The sequence below is a fragment of the Desmodus rotundus genome, chromosome 4, assembly GCF_022682495.2.
Source record: "Desmodus rotundus isolate HL8 chromosome 4, HLdesRot8A.1, whole genome shotgun sequence".
NCBI lineage: Eukaryota > Metazoa > Chordata > Mammalia > Chiroptera > Phyllostomidae > Desmodus > Desmodus rotundus.
Genome location: NC_071390.1, coordinates 33900474 through 33928089, shown reverse-complemented (window position 1 = coordinate 33928089; position 27616 = coordinate 33900474). Strand labels below are relative to the sequence as shown.

At 37.8% G+C, this 27616-nt stretch overlaps 1 protein-coding gene across 2 annotated transcripts in view; it reads right to left on the bottom strand.

Annotated features, from left to right (window-relative positions):
• The window catches only part of PRKG1 (protein kinase cGMP-dependent 1), a 1161962-nt gene that overhangs the window by 17972 nt on the left and 1116374 nt on the right, over positions 1 to 27616 (bottom strand). For both annotated transcript variants that reach the window (XM_024563402.4, XM_045197730.3), the window contains exons 11-14: positions 16164 to 16303; positions 15171 to 15260; positions 5823 to 5964; positions 3831 to 3994 (exon numbers count right to left, since the gene is read on the bottom strand). In XM_024563402.4, the coding sequence (XP_024419170.1) occupies positions 3831 to 3994; positions 5823 to 5964; positions 15171 to 15260; positions 16164 to 16303 (536 nt within the window). The remainder of the gene's footprint in view (positions 1 to 3830; positions 3995 to 5822; positions 5965 to 15170; positions 15261 to 16163; positions 16304 to 27616) is intronic.

Sequence of the window (27616 nt, the reverse complement as noted above, 5' to 3'; positions counted from 1 at the left end):
AGCAGTAAAATTGCTAGGTCAAAAGGCAGTTCCATTTTTAGTGTTTTTTTTTTGCTGAAATTCCCTACTGTTTTCTACAGTGGCCGCACCAGTCTGCATTCCCACCAACAGTGCACTAGGGTTCCCTTTTCTCCACAACCTCTCCAACACTTGTTTGTTGGTTTGTTTATGATGGCCATTTTGACTGATGTGAAGTGGTAACTCATTGTGGTTTTAATTTGCATGTCTCTGAAGGCTAGTGATGCTGAGCATCCTTTCACATGTCTCTGGGCCCTCTGTACGTCCTCCTTGGAGAAGTGTCTGTTCAGGTCCTTTGCCCATTTTTTAACTGGGTTGTTTGTCTCCCTGGAGTGTGAGTTCTTCATATATTTTGGATATCAAACCCTTGTCCAAGGTATCATTTGCAAATATTTTTTCCCATATGGTTGGTTCCCTTTTCAATTTGCTGATGTTTTCTTTAGCCCTGCAGAAGCTTTTTATTTTGATGAAATTCCATTTGCATATTCTTTCCTTTATGTCCCTTGCTCTAGGGGACATATAGGTGAAAATATTGCTGCATGAAATATCTGAGATAGTCCTGCCTATGTTCTTCTCCTCTAGAACTTTTTTGGTGCTGCGACTTATATTTAAGTCTTTTATCCATCTTGAGTTTATTTTTGCATAAGGTGGGGTTTTTTTTTTGTTTTGGGGGGCATGTAGCTGTCCAGATCTCTCAACACCATTTGTTGAAGAGGCTATATTTACTCCATTTTATGATTCTTCCCCCTTTGTCGAACATTAATTGACCATAGAAACGTGTTTATTTCTGGGCCCTCTATTCTGTTCCATTGATCTATGTGTCTGTTCTTATGCCATTACCAAGCTGTTTTGATTACAGTGGCCTTGTAATACAGTTTGATATCAGGTATTGTGATCCTTCCTAATTTGTTCTTCTTTCTCTTAACTTATGTGCCCATTTATATACTGTTTTGATTATTATAGACTTATAGTATAGTTTGAAGTCAGGATGTGGGATACTGCCAACTTTGTTCCTCTTTTTCAAGGTTGCTTTGGCTATTTGTGGTTCCGATAAATGGTGGGATTATTTGTTCTAATAGTTATGAGAAGCATGTCATTGGTATTTTGATGTTGGTTACATTCAACCTCTAGATTGCTTTGGGTAGTATGGTCATTTTCAAGATATTAATCCTTCCAAATCATGAACATGGTATTTCATTCTTTTTGATGCAACTGCAAATGGGATTGTTTGTTACTAATGTATAGAAATGGTAGGGCTTTCTGTATACCAATTTTGCACCCTGGTACTGTACTGTAAAAGCTCCCTCTGGGGGATACTAGCATGCTAGGGAGCAGTAGCAAAAAGTGCAATGAGAGTGCCCACTAGCTTGAGCGCGGCAGAGGAAAGGCATAGAGATGGCACCGGCCAGGAAAGAAAAAAGACAAAGAGAATAAAAGGAAAAAAAGCATAAAATTAAAAAATGTCATTCATCAATTGGAGCAAGGTGGAAGGAGAGCATGAAGATTGTACCTGCCAGCTTCTGTCCCTGGAGAGCACCCCAACAGGTTCCCAAGTATGTCTTATATCAAATACTTGCCGCTCAGGCCAACACTCCAAGACAAGCAAATGAGTGTCTCCCACACAATGTCCAGTACCCCTCAATTGGCTGCTTGTGTACTGGGCCCTGAGGCAAGTGAGTCTGAGAGCAGGAGTCCTTTTAGAGCCATTTTTCGTACCACTGTAGCCTTGTAGATCTTGTGGGTGTGAGGCATGTTGGTTTTCAAAGCTAGACGATTCAGGGGCTCACCTCTCAGATGCAGGTCTTAATGTTGGAGGTGCTTGGTGTGGGGTTCAAACCCTCTGCTCCTCAGTCTGAAGCTCTGACTTTGAGTTTTCTCCTGATCACGGCGTGTCACACCAGGGGTGGGGTTTATGGCAAGACTGTGTTCCAGCCTCTCCTACCCTCTTCGACATGGGCCTGTGCTCATTCGCCCAATGCAGGGAAATCACTTAGCCAGTTTTTAGAGTTTCTTTTTTTCAGCAAAAGCTTTCCATGTGTAGGTGTACATTTGGTGTGTTCATGGAAGGGGAGTGAGCTCAGGATCCTCTTATATTGCCATCTTCATCCATATCCTCCTAAGCTCATTATTTTTAATCATAGGTATTGTTTATGATATAAGTATTTATGGTAATTAATTAAGTTCAGCTTTGGCCATCCTACACAGATTGTGATTTACAGGGCTGTATTATTTCTATTACTATTTTATTGTTCCATAATTTCTATGGCCCTATGGTTATTTAGAAAAGTGATTTATATATTTTCAAGTGTTTAGACTTTTTCTTTAAAATATTTCTATTAATTTCTAGTTTCATTGTGTGGCAGTCACACATTGTGACCTGTGAAATTTTAATTTGAAACAATTAAGAATTCTATTAAGAATTTCATTACAGTGTAGTATATACTATTTTTTTAAGTATGGTTTTATATTTTTCCTTATTAATAAATAATGATTGTAGAAAAAGTTTAAATAAGGAGAAATAGAAATTACCATGGTTAACATTTTATCCTAGTTATTAATGGTTAATATTTTAATAAAAAAATTATGCTGTGCTTTTAATAAAGCACAGCATAACTATTCGTGGCAATGATAGTAGCAGTAGTAGCTGTTAGCATTTGTGAGCATTTACGGCGGGCTTCTTATGTTTTAGACACTCTTCTAAGTGCCTCATATAGTCACTGATTCTTCACGAAGAACACTGAGTTTAAAGGTCTCATTTTCATTGTAGCTACTAAGTTCTCTTAACTAATTTTTTCATATCCCACTTCATGCGCATCCCTCTCTTCCCAGTCTCCCTACCTTATTCTGGGCTCTCAGCATCCTAGTTCTAAACTACTAAAACGATCTTCAAACTAGCCTCCCCATCCATCTGCCAATTTGTCCTGCACACTTCTGCTAGTGGTTTTTCCTTAAATATCATAACACATGCCACTCCTTTGTCAGAAAATACTCAATGCTTTCCTCTGTGGATGGGGTCCAAACACTCAGGTATAGAAATCATGATCCTTGAAAGGGGACTAATTTATTTCCCATCATTTGTTTTTTAAACATGAACCATCTTCAAGTCTTTGCCCACTACTGCATCTCTACTTAAGCCCTGTCTCACTTCCAGCAATGCCCATTTCCCCTGCTTGCTCTCTGCATTCTTACTGCAAGGCCCAGCTGCAGTCTTCTCTTCTTCAAAATCCTTTGGGATAAATCCCAGCCTTCTGAACTCTGTAGGTAATAATGACCCTATTACTCACGGTCCTGAGTGCATGGCTTGGTGGTGTATTTGTTTTTCTTTTTGTTAAAATGTTTCTAGTCTGTTTTATACCTGGTAGTATCCATAGTACCTTTTTAAAAATATTATTATATAAAAGACCTGCAAAGCATTCAAATTTCACTTAGATATAACAATTGCTAACAGGGCCTCTTATTTATATATACAGTTGACCCTAGGTATTTTTATATGACTATAATTTCCCTTGTTTCATTGCTGGCTAAATGAGTAGGCTCAAAGATCTCACAGAAATACACCAGGTCATTCCATATTCACACATGTATACAGAATTAGCAATGAGTGCAAAAGTTGACGTTGTGTTTATTGCCCTCATCTGGACCATTTTAAACTTTGCTTTATGAACTCCAGGTCATCTGCATCACTAATTGAAGTGTGGTAACAAGATATGGTGAAAAGCACTTTAAGATGGTCTAACAAGAGTGACAAAGGCAGGAGTGTGCAGCTGTTTCCCGGCCTATTTTCATCAGCAGTTCTCAATCAATGTCCATACCTGCCAGTCAGAAGTTCATACATTAGAATTCCCAGGGACCAGTAGTCGGCTGAAATGTCATGGCCTTTGTTCAGGATGATCTCTGGGGCCACATACTCCGGAGTCCCACAAAAAGTCCATGTTTTCTTTCCAAATCCTATTTTCTTTGCAAAGCCAAAATCAACCTTACAAAGAGAGAAAAACAAGATATTTCAAGCCACTTATGATTAACTTTAAAAGCAAGAAACTACTTTGCTGAAGTACACTGAGGATAAAAAAATAAGGAGATGTAAGTTAAAATCCTGTCTTCTAAAAGGAATCACCTATATTGCAAACATAGCCTGCCTGGTCAAATTTGCTTTCAATGGGATAAGTTGAAACCTAAGTAAAGGATGAAATTCATATCATTAAAAATGAAGGCAAATTTTCTTTCTGGAAACACTCTCCATTTTTCGTTCATTTATGCCAATAGAGGTTGGTACATAAACAAATAATTTCTCTCATTTTTAATGTTTAAAGAGGTATTATTTTCCACAGTGAGTTTGGTTCATAAAAATTGTAAAACTGTATACATACAGATAATGCATCAATAACAGTGAATAGAATATGTTCTACAACATTAATTTTTTCTTCAGTGAAGATAATGAATTGGATTGACCTCAGATCTCATGGCAGGTCTTTGATAGAGAGGAATGACTAGTAACTCTCTAAGGGATCATCACTGAGGACACCACCAATAAGATTGTGCTACCCTTTCTTTGAATGTGACAACCCTGCTAGTACATACAAAATGTAGGCAAAATTGTTTGGAGTGGTGTTTTGAAGATATTTGCATTAAGATATCTGCACAGGACAAAATTGGTGCAATCGGTTAGCATGCGATACTTATAATTTCTCTTTTTTAAAAAAACATATTTTATTTACTTTTAGAGAGAAGGGGAAGGAGGGAGAAAAAGAGGGGAAGAAACATGGATCTGTTGCCTCTCACACACCCCCAACTGGGACCTGACCTGGAACCCAGGCACGTGCCCTGACCAGGAGTCGAACTGGAGACCTTTCAGTTTGCAGGCCGGTGCTCAATCCACTGAGCCACACCAGCCAGGGCAAGATCATTTCTCCTTTACTCAAAATTTTAAAAAGACTACTTGGACCTACTTGATATATTTCTCAGAGTAGACAAGCATATGATTTCTGCTGGATTAAGTGAAATTGAGAATTCATTTAGTATTAATTTAGAAAACACTCTATTGAAGGAGCTAATAACAAAGTTATGAGACCAATGACTGCTCTTGGTAAGCACAAGCAGATAGAAAAGTGAAAATGTATCCTTCATTTTTCTAGAAACCTTTTGAAGAAGGATCCTCAAATGCAGAAAATCTATTTTTTCTAAAACAATTTGGTTGAGAATACAAATAATTAACTGCCATTTACTTAATTTCCTTGAAAATTCTATGCTGAATAAAAATTCTAAATGTTAAAAAATTGAATCAGGTACTGAGAGAATCAAAGCCTTCAAAAGTAAGGCATTTAAAAAACAAAAATAAACAAACACTTACCTTCCATAATACGTCTTTAACATTCTTGACCAACTTTTAAAAATTATTATCACTGATAAAATTGTCTGCAAAGCCCATTTTTTCCCAATTGCATTATTCTCAAATCTAAAATATTAAAATGATTCATAATTTTCCATAATATAAATACCCGTTCCCTTTAGATGGCAGAAAGCCAGCTAGAAAAAGAACTTCTACAAAGTTCTTCCAGGTCTGTGAACACATGCCAGCAAGCATGAGTCCACTGTAGCATGTTTTGCCAGGATATTATTAATTCAAACCAGCCAATTTAATTTCTCATACATTAAAGGTTAGTTGAAAATAGTAACACTCAAACCTGCCTTAAAGAAAAGTTTTCGTATGTAAAAAAGAAAAATGAGGTTTTATAGCAGCCAATGAACACAACTTGCAAACCAGTATTTTAAAACTGCAGGGCCGGAAATGTGGGAAATACACTGACCAGTTTGGCGTAACCTCGGTGATCTAGGATGAGATTTTCTGGCTTGAGGTCCCTGTAAATGATTCCTTTGGAATGCAGATAGGCAAACGCTTCTACCACACATGCCGTGTAAAATCTGGTTGTAGAATCTTCAAATGAACCTCTGAGATACAGAAAATGGAATAAAAAGTATATAAGAAATTAGTTTGTCTAATAAGGTTTTATTTCTAACTTCACTATATTCCTGTGCCCAACTTTGACCCCAGAGGCCAACTCCTACTGGCCAAATGTCCTAGACAGCTACTGTACTGGGTTTTCAAAAGCAGCTGAGGATTAAATCAGGAGTTCTTTGCCCTTATAAATAGGGTAGTTTGATCTAACTTCCTGAAAACACCGAGGAAGGGTTGAAATTCATATCGTGTTTTATGCAGTCGGTGGCTTCCTCCTACTGGCCCACTACAAGCAAAAAGGCAGTTACAGTGGTGGGCAGAAGAGAGAAAAACCCTCTTTTAGAGCTTGTCTATCAAGGGGTGTCTTTTAAAGGAGTTTATGAGGTTAGTTATATTTATTTATAGAGGACTTATTTTTGAATCTTTCCAAATAATATGGATATGGTTTATGAGAATGTGATTAAAAGTTAGTATTTTCAAAGAATTGCTTTAAAAATGAGTTGAGATACTTCTGATACAATCATACCACAAGCTAAGTATTCTTCTGTGTTTGAAACTTCTGTCAGCAAGACAAACAATACCTATTTCCTACCCTGCTACTGTTTTTTTTTAAGATTTTATTTATTTATTTTTAGACAGAGGGGAAGGGAAGGAGAAAGAGAGGGAGAGAAACATCAGTGTGTGGTTGTCTCCCACACGCCCCCTATTGGGGACCTGGCCCACCACTCAGGCATGTGCCCTGACTGGGAATCGAACCAGCGATCCATTGTTTTACAGGATGGTGAGCAATCCACTGAGCCACACCAGCCAGGACAACTTTCTTATTAAAAAGGAAAATGGAGCTAATTTGAAGGAAAAAGGTAATTGAATGGGAAAGTTTATTAGTAAACTTGTTTATGCTGCTTATCAAGAAAGCTCTCTGTCTCTACCTGTCTCGTGCATTTATTTAATAAAGTAATAATAAAGGGAAAAGCCTTGACATCTAAGGTTAGTTCCTCGGTTCTAGTCCAAACCTTTATAGTTTATTTTCTTAATGGAATTCCTTAAAAAGATAAACTATGATCTTTTCCCCCTCTTTTCCCAGTGGTGAACACAATTTAATCATTTCACGATAATTCAAGAACACTAGTGTGAACATCAGCTCTTGAGGGGCTGAGACTTAATGTGACAGACAAGCACTCAGGCGGTTTGGGGTGGTGTGCAGCAGAGGAGAGCCCCAAGCTTGCTTTCCTGAGAGTCGCTGATGTCAGTTCGCATTTCGATGACATTTATTTCTCTTTCAACACTGAGAAGTCAAGTCTAACATTGGGAGGTGAAACATGGCTGCTACTGTATAAAATTGAATCAGTGAACCCAAGGCCAAAACTGCCACTTTCAGGTCATTTTTCGGAAACAGAGTGTCTTCCAGAAAGGTATTCTTCACATCAACTCCTAATGTCCCCTGAGTTGTCACTGACATAATTAGTTCTTCCAAAAACAAATCTTCCTTTTGAAATAAATTTGAAGCATGATGATATCTCTTTTAGATAACTAGAACATTAACTGTGATTACTAAGATTTTACTATCTCTCTTCAACAATATCTGAATAAAACAAATATGAATTATAAGGACAAAAAGCATTTGAGAATTGTATCTGTACTAGAAAATGAATAATATATCTTATGCTGCCATTTTCTTCTGACTTGGAGCTACCTTTGCAAAGTTAATACTATATAATCCTGTCTATTGGGAAAGGGATTAAAGTAAGGCCTTTATGGCCCTTTCTTCTTTGTGCTTAATTATGTAGGTTTGTCTATCAAGAGCAGTATATTTCTTTCAACTGGAGAGATTATTTGCCTAAACAGTAAGCATCCATAATAGACCACCACTGACCTGTATATAACAGATCACAGGTCACAGGTCACTAACACAGGGCTCTAGCTACTTGAGTGCTGTACCCGACGTGGGTCCTCCACGCTGGAGAGCACTAAGAAGACCACATAAAACCGGCCATGGAACAGAGCCTTGTCTCATTTCACATCACATGTATTCTTTTAATAGGAGAATTGATTACTTCCTTGTATCGGGACCATTGAATTGTAATTGTAATTGGCGTGGGCCTTTTGAAATGCAAATACAAATATAAATTCCTGATTGCTGTTAGAAGAAGAGATTATTTCTGCGGTTGGGGTAACATATCTGTTTTAATACTCGGTTGTTAATGCAACCAAATGGACAGATGCGTTGTTAATGTTGTAAGGAGATTAAACGCTTATGTGAGAGATAAATTTCTCATGAAAGCTCTGCTGAAAGGTATTCATATTTATATTCTGAATAAGCTGATTATTAGTAGGAAGATGAAAAAAATTTTAATACAACTCAAAGACATCCAAGGAGGCTGTAGGTTAAGAATATGGAATCTGAAGCAAGGATCCCCAGCCCAAGTCTGGGTTTCACTTACTGTGCAACTAAGTATACCTTTCGGGGTCTGGGGGTCTCCCTGAGCAAAATTAGACTAACAACAGAAACTAACTCACTGGGTTTTCCTGAGCATACAGGAATTGATGCATATACTTAAAATGAGGACCTGGCATACAGCTGGTACTCAATAAATAATAGCCATTATAATTGAGCATCAGAAACCTCTTCTTTAGCCACTATCTTAATGTAGAAAAACTGATACAGGACAGGTCTGAAGTCTTTCGGGGATGGGAATGAGGAGGTTACAATACTACCTACCACTGTTACTGAGTATTTGCCGCTTCTCACTGCCAAGGCTAACTGCCACCCGTCGGCTTTGAGAAGCCGGCTAGTGTCTGTTCCTTTTATTTTTCCCATGCTTCTCACAAACGTATGGGCAAAAATTACCCTTTTATTGTCTGCCAGTAAAACTCTCCTTTTCTCCCCCACTAGAATGTGAACTGACCACAAGCCATAAGTCTTTGGGTCTTCAGTTCTTGATAGCTCTGCTTATTAGTTTCATGATTTCTCTCCTCCTAAGCCATTTTGGAATTTGGAAGGTTTTAGGAAGCTGGTTTCCTTTGTTCAGGAGATCTGTATTGAGACTCTCCCATATATAAATCTATCTGTAACCGCTTTTGAAAATTAAATGAAAACCTTATCTCGATTATGTTTCCATGTTATATGACAAATCAACACAATATATGAACATAAACTGTTTACCAGCAACTCAAGGGTCATCACTAAACTTTTGTCGTATGTAATTTGAGGATTTTAAGATAACTCTTTTAGAAGGCAGTCACAAAGCATTGGATTAGGGTGACTCAAAATGAAAAATTACTATAAGAATTGGAAATGACAATGTAAATTTGACCTAAACCATAAGTGAAAGCTTGTTTTACCAACACTTAGATGGCTGCTTAAAGAAATAAATCACCGCCTCATAACTCTTTGAAATAATAAATTATGCCTTAGCAATTGTGTCATTTCAATTACAACACGTGAGGGATAGGTTCTTATACCCGTCATGGGAATGAGTATTATTTTAGCTAGGTGGCAGTATATAACAACAATTTTACTGAGAGAATTAGATGGCTATATATATTGATAGAGACATACTAAAATTTAATTGTGATGTTTGATCCAATGTTTAATTGCAACGTTTGACATAAATTGAGTCCCGAAATGACAGAATATATGTAACAAAGACAAAGCATCTCGTACGGAAAGGTAACTTCCCTCCTGTTACTGCGTAGTAACAACAATTATTAATGAGTGCGTAAACATAAAGTGCCGTGCAACTTGTGCAGGTATCATGCCCATTGAAAAGTTTGGGAGGGAGTAAATTATTTTGACAACAGACTCATTTCCTTGAAATACTTTCAACCTATCTCATCTATTACTAGGTCTTTTAAGATGGAACATAAATAATCAACCTCCATATGACTTCCCGCCAATATGGGGAGCAGGAAAATGCTGTGCTCACCTCCTCCCATGACCACATCAAAATTACAATTAAATCATAGAACCACCAACATTGAGAACCACCTGACTACTAGCTGAACACATGTCCTATAACTAAGTGTATCAAGAAGCAGCCACATCAAGACTGTAGGAGGAGTGGAGACATGGAAGGGGCAGGTACCACACCCACAGGCAGCAATTAAGAATAGGGAGGGGTATCTTGCTGGTGGAGGTTCCTCCTGAGGAGGCAGGAGGCCCAGCCCCATACCTGGCTCCCCAGCCCCGGGCACCAGTGTTGGGAAGAGGAGTCCCCATAACATCTGGCTGTGAAAACCAGTGGGGATTGCATTCCTTCTGAGTGGGGCTGAGGGCTTCCAGATTCCCAGGCGTTTCTCTTTAGGGGCTGTGCATGGATTGGCTCACTCACAGACTTGCTAACTTTGGGCTCTGGTGCACAGACAGCAGGTCAGAGTGCCAGGGACATATGGGGAGGAACTGAATTGCTTGGCTTCAGGGTAAGGGCTAGAGGAGCAGGGGTCGTGGCGGCTGTCCCTGGGGACTGAAATGCTGGCAGGCACAGGACCATGCCAAATCTAAGCTCTCCATTAACCTGGATAACATCGTTTTCTCCACCCAGATGATTTCCTGAGACCCTGCAACAACCAACTCACATGTCTGGCTGCACCCCTTCCAGCAGGTCCCCCACATAAGTGATCTGCTTCAGCTCATGCGGCATGCTTTCCTAAAATCTTCCAAAGGCCCTCAAACCCCAGTAAGAGCCTGACTCTGCATGTCTTTTACTTCTTGCTGAGTGCTCCCAAACCTTGCACAAGAGGAGACCAGTCTCACTTTGCATTGTATCTCCCATCAGGTAAACCCAAGCTTGGCATAAGCTGTGGCCACTGCTGGCCTAGAGCATAGATTCAACTAAGTGGCCATAAACCTGGCACAATAAAGGGCTGACTTCAGCCCACATTGTGGGGCCCACCAAAGGAATCCGAGTCCAGTACCAGTGGCACCCAGCCTCGGTTCTCAGCATTGTTTTTCCCAAGTGCCTCCAAGCCCAGCACAAGAAGCAACCAACCACAGATCACTCTGTAGCTTCCACTGGGTGGCCGCATGCTGGGCACAAACAGCAGCTGACTTTGGCCTGCACCGGAGCCCCCCTGAAGAACCTCCAGAACCAACAAACTGGGTGACCAGCTTCAGACCACACCAGAGCACCACCTAACCAACTCCACAAATGACAAACCCAAAGGGCAGGCCCCAGAGCCTCACTAAAGCAACTCCTGCTCCGTGGGGTCAGCTCCTGCACAACAGCTAGTCCATCCACGGTAGTAACCGCCCGCTCTCACAGCCAGTCTGAGAATCCGTCCCCACAACGACGGGCAGTGGCAATCAAGACTCACTGCAAGAGGAGGGCACACACACAAGGGACACCGCTGGAGTGCCCAGCTCAAGTGCCCAGGGGTTAGAGGGCTGGACAAGAAAGTGGAAGGGATCAGTGAGTACAAACTGGCAGCTATAAAAATAGTTATGGGGGTGTAATGTCCATCACAGGGAATATAGTCAGTATAACAACTATGTGTGGTATTGGGGGTACTGACTTATTGGGCAATCACTGCATAAGACATGTAACTGTCTAATCATACCTGAGCCTAATATAATAGTCTATGTCAACTCTAATTGAAATTTTTTTTAATTTTAAAAATCACTCTCCACAGAATAGCTGGAATCAAGGAAAATAAACATAGAAAGTCACTTGCTGGCCTAGGAAACATCCAGAAAGACACATGACCAAAAGTGAGATGTGCATGATTTAGAAATTATGGTTCTTAAAATGATTATTTCAGAAATTTATGGATAAATTGACACATCCACTAAAACATTCAAATTAAGTAAATATTTGAAATATTAAATTTCATTAAATTAGAATATATATTAAATACTATTACTAATATTTGACATATAAACACTAATGTTATATACTAATATAAATACTTAAATATATAACTTTTTAAATTGTTTTAACCACTTACATTTTTTAAAAACACAGGGTTTCCAATTCTTTAAGTGTTATGGAAGAAAGGTGAATAAAATATGGTATGTACCAACCTACTCCAAATAATGGAACAGAATTTGTGGAGAGCAAATGTCACAAACTAGAAAATAAACCATCAGAGTAATAAAGAGGAAACAGTAAAGCAATTGCACTAATTAATGTATCATTGCTATAGTTCATATCTCAAAGTAAAAAAAATTAATACTCTTCCAATCTTGTTCATATATATAAAATATCATTTTAATTGTTGATCACAAATAAAAACTGCTCTGTGTCTCTTTTGTATGTTGATGAGAAGACAGGGAGAGGCAGGAAATGGTCCGAGAGGAGAGTGCCTGCTGCTTTCAGAGAGAGGCTGCCTGAGCTCAATCCCCGGGCCTGGGGCTGTTACCACCTATCAGCAATGAGTAAGGTCACAGAAGGCTCTCTGGGGTGGGGGGTGGGGTAACTGGGAAAGAAGGGAAAGGGTGTCAAAGAACATGTATAAAGGACACATGGGCAAAGCCAAAGGGGGGTAGGATTGAGGGTGGGAGGTGGGGGTGGGTGGGGCGGGGGAAAGTGGTAGTGGGAAAATGGAGACAACTGTATTCGAACATTAATTTAAAAAGTGATTAAAAAAAGAATAAGGTCACAGAAGGCTCTCTTAAAATTAACCCAAATACATTTCCCTTATACTTACAGAATAACGTCTCCCTTATTGCTTTTTTCCCCCCCTGGGACACAAGGAAATTAAATGAATTGAACAATATGGTTTGTTTTGACTTAGGATATTTTCATATATACTGTAACTAATAGCATAATGGCTTTCATCTTTTCTTGGCATTTTTTCTAATAATTATCCTTTAGAATTTTCAGCCTCAATTTAAACAGTGAGAAAGTTAGTCAGTGGCACTATTAATTGGAGCCTGGATGTCCAAATCTATGCTTTCCCTTGACAATTTCTTAAAAATGAAAACAAAAAGTCTTAGAATAAACCAATAAGATTACACATATATAAGAAGAAAGTTGGCTGAAGACAATTATTCTGAGGGGATTTTATATATAATAATTTCATTGATTTTAATGTTGAGACTTCTGCCCTCCTGCATCTTTAAGGAAGAATCAGGTAGCTGCTATCTCTCTAGGTCATGACTCTTCGGGGAACATGATGTATATTGGAGGGGGTGCACGGCGACTGTGTACCCCAAGGAGGATAAAGGGGAGGCAAAAGAAAAGAATCAAAAATCAGCCTGATGGAGGGAGAGAGAGGGCCAGTCATTGATATTTTCCTTCCATGTACTGCTCTCAAGACCAGCTGCTTCTGAATGGCAACCCTTAGCTGCCCTGACAGATCACATCCACCTGGGCTGGCCGTTATGAACCAACAAAATGCAAACTCCAGTTAAATAGGGAAAAGTAGAAACAATATTTTCTTTCAAAAGGTAAGTTGGAATTGGATGCCTATGAAAGATCGATACCTCACAAGTGGACTTTTAGATCTATTTTTATGTTGTTCTTGTCTAGTTAAGAAGCTCATAGAAGTTTAAAATAGCTGTTCCTTTCTTTATGTGGCTTATTACTGCTTTTGTTTACTTCTACCTGTAAATCTCCTAATTAGAACAAAGTAAAGATTTCAAATAAGTCAGTGGATTGGAAGGTTAGGTCAAAATAATATCGTTTATAACTATATTAGGGTAAACCAGACGTTAACTCACCAATGAGAATAGTATGTTTATGTAAGAGTCTATAAGTTTGAGAACTGGGACCACTTCTGTTTCTCCTTGTATCCCCAGCCTCTATCAAAATGCCTGGCAAATAATCTGTACTCAAATATTAACTAACCATAATAATGTAATAATCCACTCTGATATAGTAACTTAGTACAGTTTTTAACCCTGTCCTGTAATGCCAATGATGTGTTCTCTCGTATGCTGATTTACCTTAAATAAGGTACCATAAAACCACAATTAGGAATGAGACTAAATCAATAGCTTGCACAGAACCACTTATCCTGTTCTGAAATACCTATAAAGTAACATGTTGTCACAAAAATCACGGCTTTCTGGGAATGTAAAGGCTGACTATAGTAGAGTTTTAGAAAGAGTATGAGGGGTGAGACTGTAACAAAGAGAGAAAAAGAGATATCTGAAGCTGAATGTTCAAAGGAACAAGGATGATTTTTGGATGTTATTAGATCATTAATAGGAAATGACCAAAAGATCATTCACAGGAAAAGAAAATTGTGGTCTTTCTTTTAAGTAAACATTTAGGGTTGGTAATAATCTCCTGAGACATTTTATGGAATATATTTTAAAAAGAGATTGTTTGTTAATTGCATAAATGAGAGAAAGAAAATGAATTTTGAATAAATAAAAAAAAACAAGCACAAAATAGACCAACTTTACTTTCCCTGAAATGACAAAAAGAAGTAAATCTAAATTAAATTGTTTACAATTCAGGGGTGTCAAACTCATTTTCACTGGGAGCCACATCAGCCTTGTGGTTGCTTTCAAAGGGCCAAATATAATTTTAGGACTGTGTAAATGTAACTACTCCTTAACAGTTAAGCGAGAGCTCAGCACTGCCACTGGGTAGAAACAAGGTGCCGGGCCGGATAAAACTAGGTGGAGGGCCGGATTCGGCCTCTGGGCCTTGTGGTTGCCACCAGTGGTTTACATATTTACGTGAAATACTGCTTATGAGTGGATTCATACCAACCCCCCCACCCGGGACCACCTGATGCCTGAAAGGAATGGCTGAAAACTTTCACTAATTTTGAACCAAAGAGTAGGTAGAGGAAAGTTACTTTGGCAAAAATTCTCAGTGCCAGGAAAGGCAGGCTGCCCATCTGGAGAAGAATAGAGCAATTAAACTGATAGTTAATCCAGATGGCAACCACACAATAACTCTTTCTCTTCACATTACAGCAATGAATTGACTTCTAGGTATATAGTTGTCAGATCCATCAGAATTCAGTTAAACTAAGGTCTTTGTACATACCTCACTAGCTGTTAGTTTTATTGTGGACTAATCCTGTATCATTAGTTACAAATCTGAAACACAGTGAGTTTCCTATTTATAGTAGATCATGTGTATAGTGGGTTGTGCCCCATAATTATGTTGCCTTTTGAAACATAAGCACATGTTGACATGTAAATACCATTTTTATACTTTATAATAATTGTCTCTTCTTACAGACCATCATAGTCAACTACATTTTTAAAGACAGGATAGAAATTTCTTAAAACTCCTACCGATCCCTGAGAATGGTCCAGAGCTCTCCGCCTAGGCAAGCTTCCATCAACATATACAAATATTTGCTGTCCTTAAATGTTCTGTACAGTCTGTGAATTGCAAACAAGGAAACAAAAGTTATAAACATTATTGCCTTTAAAAGCATGTAAATTTTTGAGTGCCATGACTAGAGTCTTATTCTTGGTTTGCCAAGCTTGAGATTGTGCTAAAAGGGTGGGATAGATCTGAATTGCAAACAGGGAAAAGGAGGCGATGGCTCACGACGCAGACTTGCACGTGGCGGCTGCCAGTCTCTTCTCTGAGATTCATTAGCCCTGGTGATGCTGGACAAGGAGGGCTTCTTGGGCTTCCTCCAGCCCCAATTTGGTTGATATTTCAAACATGGACTCTTGAGCGATATTTAGTGGTTATAAGCACTCAGTGTAGACAGATATAAAGTAGGTACCATCTTGCAAATACAGATGTTTGAAATGTGTGCGCCGTTCACTTAGTGTTCCTATTATATCCTTCTTTCAGCAAATGCCATGAGCAAGTTAACTAGAAATGCTCCTACTGCCTTTAAATATATTCCCCATTGTGTTCTTCCTAGTGCTCCAAAAATACTGAGCTGGAATAGCCATTTCATTTTTAAATTTCTTTAAAAAATATTCAAATACTTAAAGATAAAAGAGTTTGACTTTTCACATTTTTGTCCTTCAGGCTCTGGAGGTCTATGTAGAGTTCTGGAGAAACCGAGAGGATAAAAATGAAATGTTAGACACCCGACATCCCCTTTGGGAAAATCATGTTCTCCTCCCAGAATCTGATTGCCTTTAAACAAAAAGAGAAGGTAAAAATCAACCCTTTTTTTCTCAAACAAATTTTCTTAAAATGAGATTTAAAATGCTTGTGTGTGTGAATGAAACGTGTGTGGTGAGTGTCAGTGGCAGAGGACTATGTGGCTGACTTGCCCCTGGACTTGGGGACGTCGGTCCCTGGGGCCGGGTCTTTACCTCACTATGAAGTCGGAGTGGGCCCCCTGCATGATCTGCTTCTCTGAGCGGATGTGCTCCTGTTGTCTCGTATCCACAATGTGGCGTTTCTTGAGAATCTTCATCGCAAAGGTTTTGGATTCTTCACTTTTCAACTGGACCTTAGAGAAAGGAGAGGGGAGTAAGTAGGATGATGCCCATATAGTCAGAATAACAGAGTGCATGCTTACCCCTAAATCCACAGGGACACCCCAACCACCACAACAAAACCTTGCTGGAACTGGGTTTAAAATCCAGGGCTCACAACTATTGTCCGGCCTCATTCCACTAGATGAGATGAGTTTTAACTGGATTCCTGAATAATTTTGTGCCCCCTTGAATTAGAAGAAGAGAAATGTACTTGTCTGTGATTTTATTATTTCATTTCATATAATATATATGAGTATATCTGATAGTTTTTCTCCTTCAATTGTAGAAATAAAATTTAATTTCTTGTACAATTTTACTTCAAGTGAGTGTGGCAAAGGTGGGATCCTATGGGCCTTATGCTCTCCTCTTCAGTCCGGGTCCACAAACATTCCTAAAGTTGTAAAGTTCCGTGGCAGACCACAGTCTCTGCTGAGACGGCAAAAGCATAGCCTTTTATTTCATCTCCTTTAACCTCCCAGTTTTCCCTTCCCTCCAGAGGAAGAACAGGAAGAAGAAGAGGAAGAAGAAGAGGGAGAAGGAGAAGAAGAAGAAGGAAAGGAGAAGAAAATAAGTATAAACAAGATGTTTTTCAAGATATTTTGAACACTTTTTCCTCCTCAGATATGTATGGTAGCTGTAATCCTCTCGCACCGCAACGCAACCCTCGGTGTGCTGACTGGGAGGCCTAAGCTGCGCCTAGCTGTCCCCAAGGCCCCCGGGCCTCTCTCCCGGCCCCACATGGCCTCCAGGGGTTCTGGAGTCCGCAGGCAGGCTGCTGGTCTGTGTTTATTGTTTTACAAAAAATTTCAACAAGGGGACTTAAAATGGAAAAAGAGAGAGATAATAGAACTAATGACTTAATAGCAACATTAAAGAGTTATTATCTAGTGCTCTCCAGCAACAGAATCCTCAAGACAATGCCCAACAGCCCACATCATTCAGAAATAATAAAAGCCTTGAGGAAGTAACATGACACGCTGTTCCTGCTTTTCAACTGCAGTCCCCATCCCCTCGTTAGCTGTGGATTGTTTACGCCTCATCAGCAGGGAGAGCGAAGGTCTTAAGTGTCTTGTACACGTACACACTGCATTCAGTCTGAGAGTGTGAGGACATGAATGTGGCAAGTTCCTTAGAAGAGGGGCGCTTCAAATAAATGGGCCTCCGTTTGTTGCCCGCATCTGTGACTCTGTGACAGGTGAGAGGGGAAGAATGGATAGCTGAAGTGCCGGGAGCCGGAGGCACTCTACGCCAGCTGTGAAACTCTTTCGAATGACAGATTAGTGTGATACAAATGAAATCAGTTGTAGTTCATAATAAAACACAAAATGTGAAAGCCTGCTTCTCGCAGAAATTTGAACAGATAGGAAGGATGGCATGAAAAATGAGCTGTGTTACTCAAATTAAGAGTAAAAAAAGAAAACAAATCATATTCCTCTTGAGTCTTAAATGACTGCAGACTCTTGCATAGTTCACATAGCTGATGGAAAAATATTCTCTTTAGTTACGACAACACACATGCACTGTTAGGGTGGGAGGAAATAAGTCAGCCTTCACAGTCACAGGTCTGGACTTAAATCTTGACTTCAGTTAAGGTCTCTCTGTCTCTTTTGGAGTTATTGTGACTTCAGATGAGAAGGAGTGACCAAGTGGGCTTCCCCTGATGATCTCTCTTCTCTTTAAAATAAAGCCAGATCATGTCACCCCTTTGCCCCAAATCCTCCAGTGGCTTCCCATCTCACTCACAGTGAACACAAAGTTGTCTCAAAGGCCTACAAGGTCCTATGTCATCTGGAGCCCAGCTACCCAAGAGCCGCACTTCCCACTGGCTCACTCTGTCGGGGTCGCCAAGGCCACCTTGCTGTTCCTAGAGTGCACCAAGCAAGCCCTTGCCTTAGACTATTTGCTTGTGCTGTTCCCCTGCATGAATATTCTCTCACAGATATTCCCAAGAGTCACCCTGTCAGCTCCTTTGCTCAAATGTTTCCTAATCAGAGAGTCTCTCCTCACACCAGTCCACATAAAAGGGGAACCACTCACTTCTCCCTTTTTTAGTGTTCTCTAGAGCTCTTATCACAAGCCAACCCACTAAATATTTTCTTGGTCACTTGTTTAGTATTTGTCTCTTCACATGTGTCTAGGAGCAACCCACGGTTGGTGATATTTTTTTCTGTTTACTGTGCCAGACATAGTAAATGCTCATGAAATATTTGTTGATTAAGTGAATCAAAGAAAGAATGAAATAAACCATGATGATTTATCACTGGCAAAGCCATAACAGAGCTAAGCTCCTAAGCATCTAAGTTCCACACTGTGCATCTCTGAGCTTAACAGGAGAAAAAACAGGGAAGCCATGAAAACAAACAATGTAATATTTGGTCTATTTCTTCTTTCCAAAAGTACCTTTAATAAGGCATAAAAGGGAAGAAAATATTTCTATGTTTTAATGCTGTCAGAAAACATGTTACCAAATATCTATATGATTCAGCCCTGAATTTTCCATTTTTATCTTTATAAGATATTTTAACTGTTTTTTTCTTGAATGACTAAAATGTGATATTCTCAATCACAGCAGCTACTAGATTAATAAAATCATCTCTAAAATAATGTCCACTTGGCTGCCAACTAGCTGTTGGGGTCAGTTAGCTCTTGGGACGATGGCCATCTCTTTAGACTTAAGCCTTCACAACTCTTTAGTTCCCCTCTAAGTAGTAAATTCTATGATTCCACGTATATTTATCATTTTTGTTATAACCAGCTTATTACAGTTATGTAACTATACCCATATGTTTAATTTATTTCACTCTAGCCAGGATTTTAGGTTGAAAATTTTACCTACTTTGCTATTTCTTAAATAACTTTAAACTTTCTATTAGGAAGAAAATGGGGAAGTTAGTGAAGCCATCAGGAGAAAGTCAGAGAGAAATAGGGAAAGAAACCTTCATTAAACATGAACTGCTGGGCCCATCCATAAACATTATTCCATTTAGTCCTAAAGTCAACTTTTAATGGCAAAAGGAAGTTTTGCTTTATTTTTACAAATACTTCATAATCAATGACAACAATAGCTAATGTTAATAATGCTCTTATTAGGTGTCACAAGCAGTTTGGTAGATGAGTTTTCTTACTTAATCTTACTGGCAAACCTTTGAAGATATAATTATTATCCCATTTCTCAGAGGAGCAAACTGAGGATTACCAGACAGGGTAATATCTTGCTTCAGCCCACAGAGCTGCCAAGTGGCAGAACTATGTTCATGCCAGGTCTTTTTGGCCCATTCCGTTTCCATTATTTGCTGCTGCCCATCAGCTAAATAAAAAATAAATTAAAAGCACAGTGATTGATGTTTTACAAATGAGAGTTTAATGGAACTGGCTAACTCATAGACTCTCTGTGAGAAAAGCTGAACCATGGATTATTTATTACCTTTAAGCTTCATTCATGCTACTAGACATGTGGTTTGAGAAACCAGCCAAACACTCACTGTAGTTTTTTTGTGGCACTTATGGAGGCCTCAGTGTGTTATCAGAGATCTGGGCATCTTAGTGCTTGAATCCCCTCAAGGAGAAGCCAAGGGAGGTGGGGGTTTGGCGGGTGTGGGGAGGTAGGAAAGGATGAATGATAACAGCTGGTGGGTGGCAGACGGCTGTTGCCGATATAAGGTAGGTAGAAATTCAGAGATCCCTGGGAGTCGGTCTTATTGATTGCCAATTTAGTAAGTATTGATTACAAAAAGTTCACAAAAATGTATAGCCTATCTATTAAGGTTTTCTGTTTTATCTTTGCTTGAGTGGAGACAGCCCTAGAGCTAGAACCACTGTTTACACTCTGTAAATACCTCACTAGTTCCTTAGTGCATAGCACTTAGAATGCCTACTTCCATTTTAAACTGGAATGCCACAGACTCACGGGACCCAAGATCCTTCCAGGAAAGTCAGAGGGCTGGGGGCCACTAGCATGAGCTAACTCAGCAAAGATAATTGGTTATGCTGAAGATATCTGAATAAAATCCAAGTATCATATTCATGAAACATCTCCTGATAAGCTGCTGACTAAAGATCATTTAAGAATGCTCAACTATCAGATATGCTATCCTGAGTTTATGGAGTGTACTTCTCTCTACTCTGGTTTAGTTCTTAACCAGATTCACAGAATTAGGCAAAAGGCTCATAATAAAACTTTCACAGCCACGTAAACCAATAAGCCAACTATCAGATTTTCTACTCATGCATAAGCTCTAGGTTGTTTTGCCTCCATCATTTTCCAATATTCTCTATTGCCAGTCGACTCTTTATGGTCCTATTAGATATCAGCCTCGAACTCTGTGTTCAGGAAACAGCTTAACCAGTTCAGTTCTGTAGTAGCTGACTACAGGAACACAGCAGAAGCAAGGTATAAAGTAGCCATAAAATTATCATAGTGTTCAAGAAAAAGACATGAAGTAGCTGTATGTACATTAACCCCCCTGAAACCACATGGAACTAGATTTAAAATCATTCATGTAGAAAATAAAAACATTCAGTGTAAAACAAATTTTAGCATGAGAAAATATGAACTTTAGGGACAATCTTTAGGCTAATCTTTAGGGACAAAAATAAATAAATAGTTGCCTGAAATGGGGGTGGGAATGGAAAGTATTTGCAAATAGGTACAACAGTTATTGCTGGAGAGAGAGAAATGTTGTAAAACTGGGTTGTAGTGATGGCTGTACAATTTTATGGTATATAAACTACACCTCACAGGGGCATAAGTATGGTTCACCATATGCAAAGTGATCAATGTAGTACATAATATTAACAAAAGAAAGGATCAAAAATGTATGATCTTAACAGATGCAGAAAAAAGCACTTGATAAGATACAACATCCACTTATAATTAAAACAGTCAGTAAGATAGGTATTTAAGGAAAGAACCTCAACACAATTAAGGCCACATATAACCTCAGCCAATATCATTAACTCAATGGTGAAAAAATGAAAGCTTTTTGTCTAAGATCAGGAACAAGACAAGGATGACTATTCTCCCTACACTTATTCAACATAGCTCTGGAAGTCCTAGCCAGAGCAATAAGGCAAGAGAAAGAAATAAAAGGCATCCAAATTGGGAACGAAGAAGTAAAAGCGTCATTTTTTACAGATGATGATTCTGTACATAAAAACCCTTAAAGACCTCACCAAAAACCTATTAGAAACAATAAACACATAAAGTTTCAGCGTACAAAATCAGTGTAGAAAAGTCCACTGCTTCCCCATTTACTAAAGACAAAACTTCAGAAAAGAAATGAAAAAAAAATCAATTACTTTTGCAATTGCAACCATAAGAATAAAATACCTAGGAATAATTTAACAAAGGATGTGAAAGACCTATGTACTGAAAACTACAAAGAATTATTAAAACAGATTTAAAAAGATGCAACTAACTGTAAAGATATTCATGTTCATGGATTGGAAGAATCAATATAGGCTATAGGTTAAAATGGCCATATTACCCAAAGCAATATACAGATTTAATACAATCCCCATCAAAATCCCAATGCCATTTTTTAAGGAAAACAAAAAATTATCAGATTTGTATGGAACTACAAAAGACCCCGAATAGCCAAAGCAATTCTGAGAAAAAAAGAATGATTCTGGAGGTACTACATTATCTGACTTCAAATTATACTACAGAACCATGATAACGAAAACTGCATGGTATTGGCAGAAAAACAGACACACAGATCAATAGCACAGAATTGAGAGCCTGGAAATAAAACCACATGTATATGGGCAGATTTTTGACAAAGGAGCCAAAAACATACAATGGAGAAAAGAAAGCCTTTTCAATGAATGGTGCTGGGTAGTCTGTGCCCATGTTCAAAAATCAATTCAAAATATATCAAAGACCTAAATATAAGATCTGAAATAATAAATTACATAGAAGAACATATAGGTACTGAACTTATGGACCTTGGTTGCAGAGAACATTTTATGAATGTGATCCCAAAGACAAGGGAAGTAAGGCAAACATAAGTGAATGGAACTATATTAAACTAAAAAGCTTCTGCTCAGCAAAAGAAATGACCAAAAAGCCAATCAAAGAATGGGAGAAGATATTTTCAAACAACAGCTCCAACAAAAGATTAATATCCAAAATTTATAAAGAACTCATAAAACTCAACATCAAACAAACTATCCAATTAAAAATGGGCAGAGGACCTGAACAGTCACTTCTCCCAAGAAGACATACAACTGGAAGCAGATATATGAAAATATTTTCAACTGTACTAGCTATCAGGGAAATGCAAGTCAAAACTAAATGAGATATCATGTCACACCTGTTAGAATGGCTATTATCAACCATAACCAGTGTTGGAGAGGTTGTGAAGAAAAGGGAACCCTCATTCACTGCTGGTGGAAAACAGTCTAGCGGTTCCTCAAAAAATTAAAACTGAGTAACCATATGACCCAGCATCCCTCTCCTAGGTATCTACCTGAAACACTCAAAAACATTTATTCACAAAGATATATGCACCACTGTGTTTACTGAGGCAGTGGCCAAGACAGGGAGACAGCCAAAGTGTGCTTTGATAGAGGACTGGATAAAGAAGATGTAGTGCATATACACAACGGAATACTACTCAACCGTAAGAAAAGATGAAATACTGCCATTTGTGACAACGTGGATAGACTTTAAGAATATTATGCTAAGTGAAATAAGTCAGAAAAAGCTAAGAACCATGTAATTTTACTCACATGTGGGATATAAAACTGAAACTCATAGGTACACACAGCAGTGTGGCGGTTAGCAGACGGAAGGGGGTGGTTAGACAGTGAGCGGGTACAGGGGGCCTAATATACGGTGATGGGAGATGGTTTGACTTTGGGGCTCACGATCCAATATACAGATCAAGTATCACAGAAATGTATGCTTGAAACCTATATGACCCTAATAACCAACGTCACACCAATAAATTTAATAAAAAATTAAAAAATAATTATACCCCTGCAAAGCTTTTAAAGAAATTTTTAAAAAGAGGAAAATGCCAAGAAATATGTACATTGATATTTTCTAGTTCTTGTCTTTATTGATTGTGAGATATATTTTTAATTTACTGATACATTTTAAGGAATTAAATGTCAGAAAAGCGTTTCCTTCTATGCTTATCTTTACCCCTTTAATAAAAGTTCCTCAATTAGTCAAGACTGTATTTCTTTTTATTTTTTTTAAAGATTTATTTATTTTAGACAGGGGAAGGGAGGGAGAGAGAGAAGGAGAGAAACATCAATGTGTGGTTGCCTCTCATGTGCCCCCTACTGGGGACCTGGCCCAAAACCCAGGCATGTGCCCTGACTGGGAATCGAACCAGTGAACCTTTGATTCACAGGCTGGTACTTGATCCACTGAGCCACACCAGCTAGTGCAAGACTATATTTCTATTTTACTCTATTAACATTTTTATGAACAAATTTATCTTTTTTTTTACAATTACTTATCTACTTGCTACTTATTCAAAGTCCTAAATTAAAAAATATCGTCATATCAAAAAAAAAGTAGGATCATGGGTCAATTTAAGCAAAATGTATATAATTACCACAACATTCTTTAAAATTAGTCAAAATAATAGGCATCTGCTGGGCAATGCCTTTTAATATTTTAATAATGTACATATTGTAATCATATGCAAGTTTATCTAATCTTCTCAGTCTTCATATTTTTAGTTGTAAAATGGTAATAAAATCACCATATCTTATATATATAGATATTGTATGTGAAAATACTTTGAAAATTTAAATACTTTGAAAATTTAAAAGTGCTACACAAGAATTATTATCATTACTACTACAACTTCTAAGATATGTGGGAATGCTAATTAAGATGGATACATGTATATAGTATTTTACCATTAAAATTCATAACTATCTTTTTAAATTTATTATTACAGCCAACTGAATGAAAAAGAAGGTATAGAAAAATCTGTGGGAATTTAAGGAAGTTTTACAGAGAAAAATGAATGTTATTACTCCTCCTCGAATAACTCTTTGCATATGACATACTAATATGCCCACATCGTTAAGTGGAGCTGACTAACTATATTCATGAAACAAAACAACATTTTTTAAGTGCACAGAAAGCTCCTCTTCTACAAATTGGTCTTGAATTGCATTCCTCAACATTTCATAACTAAAAAATTGCTAATTCTTATATGAGAATTACTTTATTCTGTGTAGTGGTACTATAAATTTTAGGCAAGCATCACTACAGTCTTGGAAAAACTCCTGTTTTCAGTCGGTTGTTAAAATCTCCTTTCTCACTAGCTGTCCACAGTCCACTCTTCATCTGCCCTGCACATTAGCATCACACCTTTTCTTTTCCTTAGTCAATGCCTACGCAAGGATCAAGCGCAGCATCTGGTTTGTTCCATAGCTCACACGAGGGAGGAGAGCCCAGGACCCATGTCCAATGGCACACAGAGTATGCAGGACGGACTCTGAGTTTCACACAGATGTTAGATCTGGGGAGCTTTTCAGCCAACACATACAAGGTATGGCACTGTTGTAAAACTTTATGGTAAAGATTTTATGTATAAATCTTATTTTATTATTAATAACCACTAAGATATATGATATATGGTATACAATTTACAGAACAAAGGAACATAAAAAGGTAGCTTATTTTAATTATATATAAATAGTCTTTTCTTTCTGTTCTCTTCTTTCTATGCTTGCTTTTCTCCCACCTTTACCTCAACCCCTCAACAAAAATATTGAAAAGCCCGTTTGCTGTATAAATTGCCTTCAGACTTACAATTTAGTTCTACAGCTAGTGACAAGAAATATTAGAAATACCTATATTATTAAATTCAAGTTGCTCAAAAAATAAGTGCAGCTACTTTTTTAGAGGAGGTAGTTTTTAATTTTTTTCAAAGGATATTTAGCTTTCAGTTTGGACGAAGATCAGGAAAAAAAACTTTATACTTTTCTATTTTTCCTTATAACATGAAAAAGTCACTTGCAAGTCTAAAAACACTTGTGATTTCCCTTAATGAGAAATTAGCAAATCATTTATTTTGACTCAAAAAGCTACCTACATTGATTCAAGATTGTTTACTAAAAAGTGCAATTTAAACATACCATTTCTCTTCCCTGTAGTACCTGTGTTAAGCAAACATTATTTCACTTTGTAGTGATTAAAATTGATGTTTATATTGCATTACCTGAAATATACTTTAAATTATTTTCCTTAATCAAATAATCATGTATTTTCCCTACCCAAGATTTTACTTCTATGAATAATCTTACATATTTGAAAATGCTAAATAAAACAGTTTTAAAACTTTCTTATACATTTGTAATTTGATGGCTTGAATATTTCATATAATTCAACTTACTCCAACACTTAAAGCACAATTATAATCTAAAACTTCACATGGATGGAGTTGAGTATTATAAGCTGACATTTCAATTTCTTCCATTTATTGACCAGTGGTCTGAAATGTGTTGAATGAAAGATAGGGTCACATATTGCAAAACTCAACTCTGAGATGTAATCATATTAACTCATAAAAGGATTTGCCTTCTAGTCATACTTTTGAGATGTAGGGCATAAATAACTTCATGGTTTGTTTTTTTTAAACTGTTACATACTGGAATAATTTTAACCAAATGGCTTATTGTCAGATCTTAATGTGGTAATATATCCTACATTGAAACTTCACCCTTTCTGATATTAAAAAAAATACCTTTTCCTCCTTGCTGTTTTTATAATTCAAAATTTTCACAAGAGTCTGTACAAATATAAATGTATTTCAAATGTACAATAGTTAAGCCAGTTCAACACATATTTACAGGTTTTTGCTTATGGCTGGAAATGGGACTAAGAACCAAGCTATTCGGCCTACAAAAAAATCTCCTAATCTCGTGGTTCAACGTTCAAACCAATACTGTGTGGTGCATGTCAATGGCAATGGAGAATAGTGATATGAGGAACAGAGAATGAAGCAGTAATAAATTAAATGTATATATTTGGTGAGCTACATTGAGACATATAGAATGATATTTTCTATATTTATGTCCAGAAAGCAAAGTCATTTTATTTAAAAGCACATGGCTATGTTCAACATTACTAACATACACAAGGGGACTGTTTTTCCTTCTCATGGGAGGAATCTCTCTTTGAAAGCGTTCACATAAAATTCTCAGGGATGTGGAATACATCTTGGCACAAAGTAAACTGCCTTCTTCAGAAGAGAAGTTATGATGTTTTCCTCCGGGAGCAGTGCCACCTAAAAATAGCCTGTCAAGTCACCTTAGAGTGCATTCCTTTATCTCAAGGGTGGAAGTTTAGAGCTGAATCTGTGTTTATCACTTCATCACTTGACCTAATGTCCCAAAATACCTAATGCCCCCAAATACCTTAAAGTCTAATCTCCTTTAAGAATATAATACAGTTATACTCCCTCAATTGCTATCTAACTCTATTTCTCACTGCTCCACCGCCCAAGTTCTGCTGTGGTCAGGCCACCTGCTTTGGCGTCCTGTGACAACGCGTGGCCTTTTGTGTTGTAATCCTTTCCTGGAACAGCCTTTCCCCATCTGTTTACTTAAATCCTAACCTATTCTCTCCACCCTGGCTGGAGTCCTGTGTCTTCTCAGGGCCTCGTTTTTTCCACCATCTCCAAATGCTCGCTCTCCTTTGGAATACCAAGAATTCATCTGCATAATTTAGAACTCGGCATAATACTAATTAATGTTATTTGCTATTTTTCATGTGTGTTGATCGTATCATGTTAGAGAAGACAGACATTCCTTGAGGGCAGAAATCATATCTGATGTTTCTATATCCTGCAAAAAATAGGGAATTTCTTAATAATTAAGTTGTTGCTGAATGTAATGTGCCTATAAATTCACTTGGATAAAAAAAAATCAAATTATCACAGAAAACAAAAAGGTGAGTATGATCAAGTGTTAACTTCTGAAGTGTTTTAATGGGAGTTATCATAAGCCTTGGAAAGACATGTCTAGTGACTTCTAGATTTACATCAGTCTTTCTAGAATAACATGCCAGTTTGGAGGAGGATTGTTAACATTTTACTTTACTGTAGGCCACCAACTCCAAGCACTTTTAATGAAAAATACTCATTTTAACAGATAGCTAGTATATATAATTCTTATAATTTCAAAAGGTATGTAAGAAAGTGCTCTATCTGCCATCATTGAGTAATCAAATTTTTACAAATATGTGTACAAAAGAAAAATATATTGTACTGTAACAAGATAAATGAAGGCATATCTTACATTACATTAGC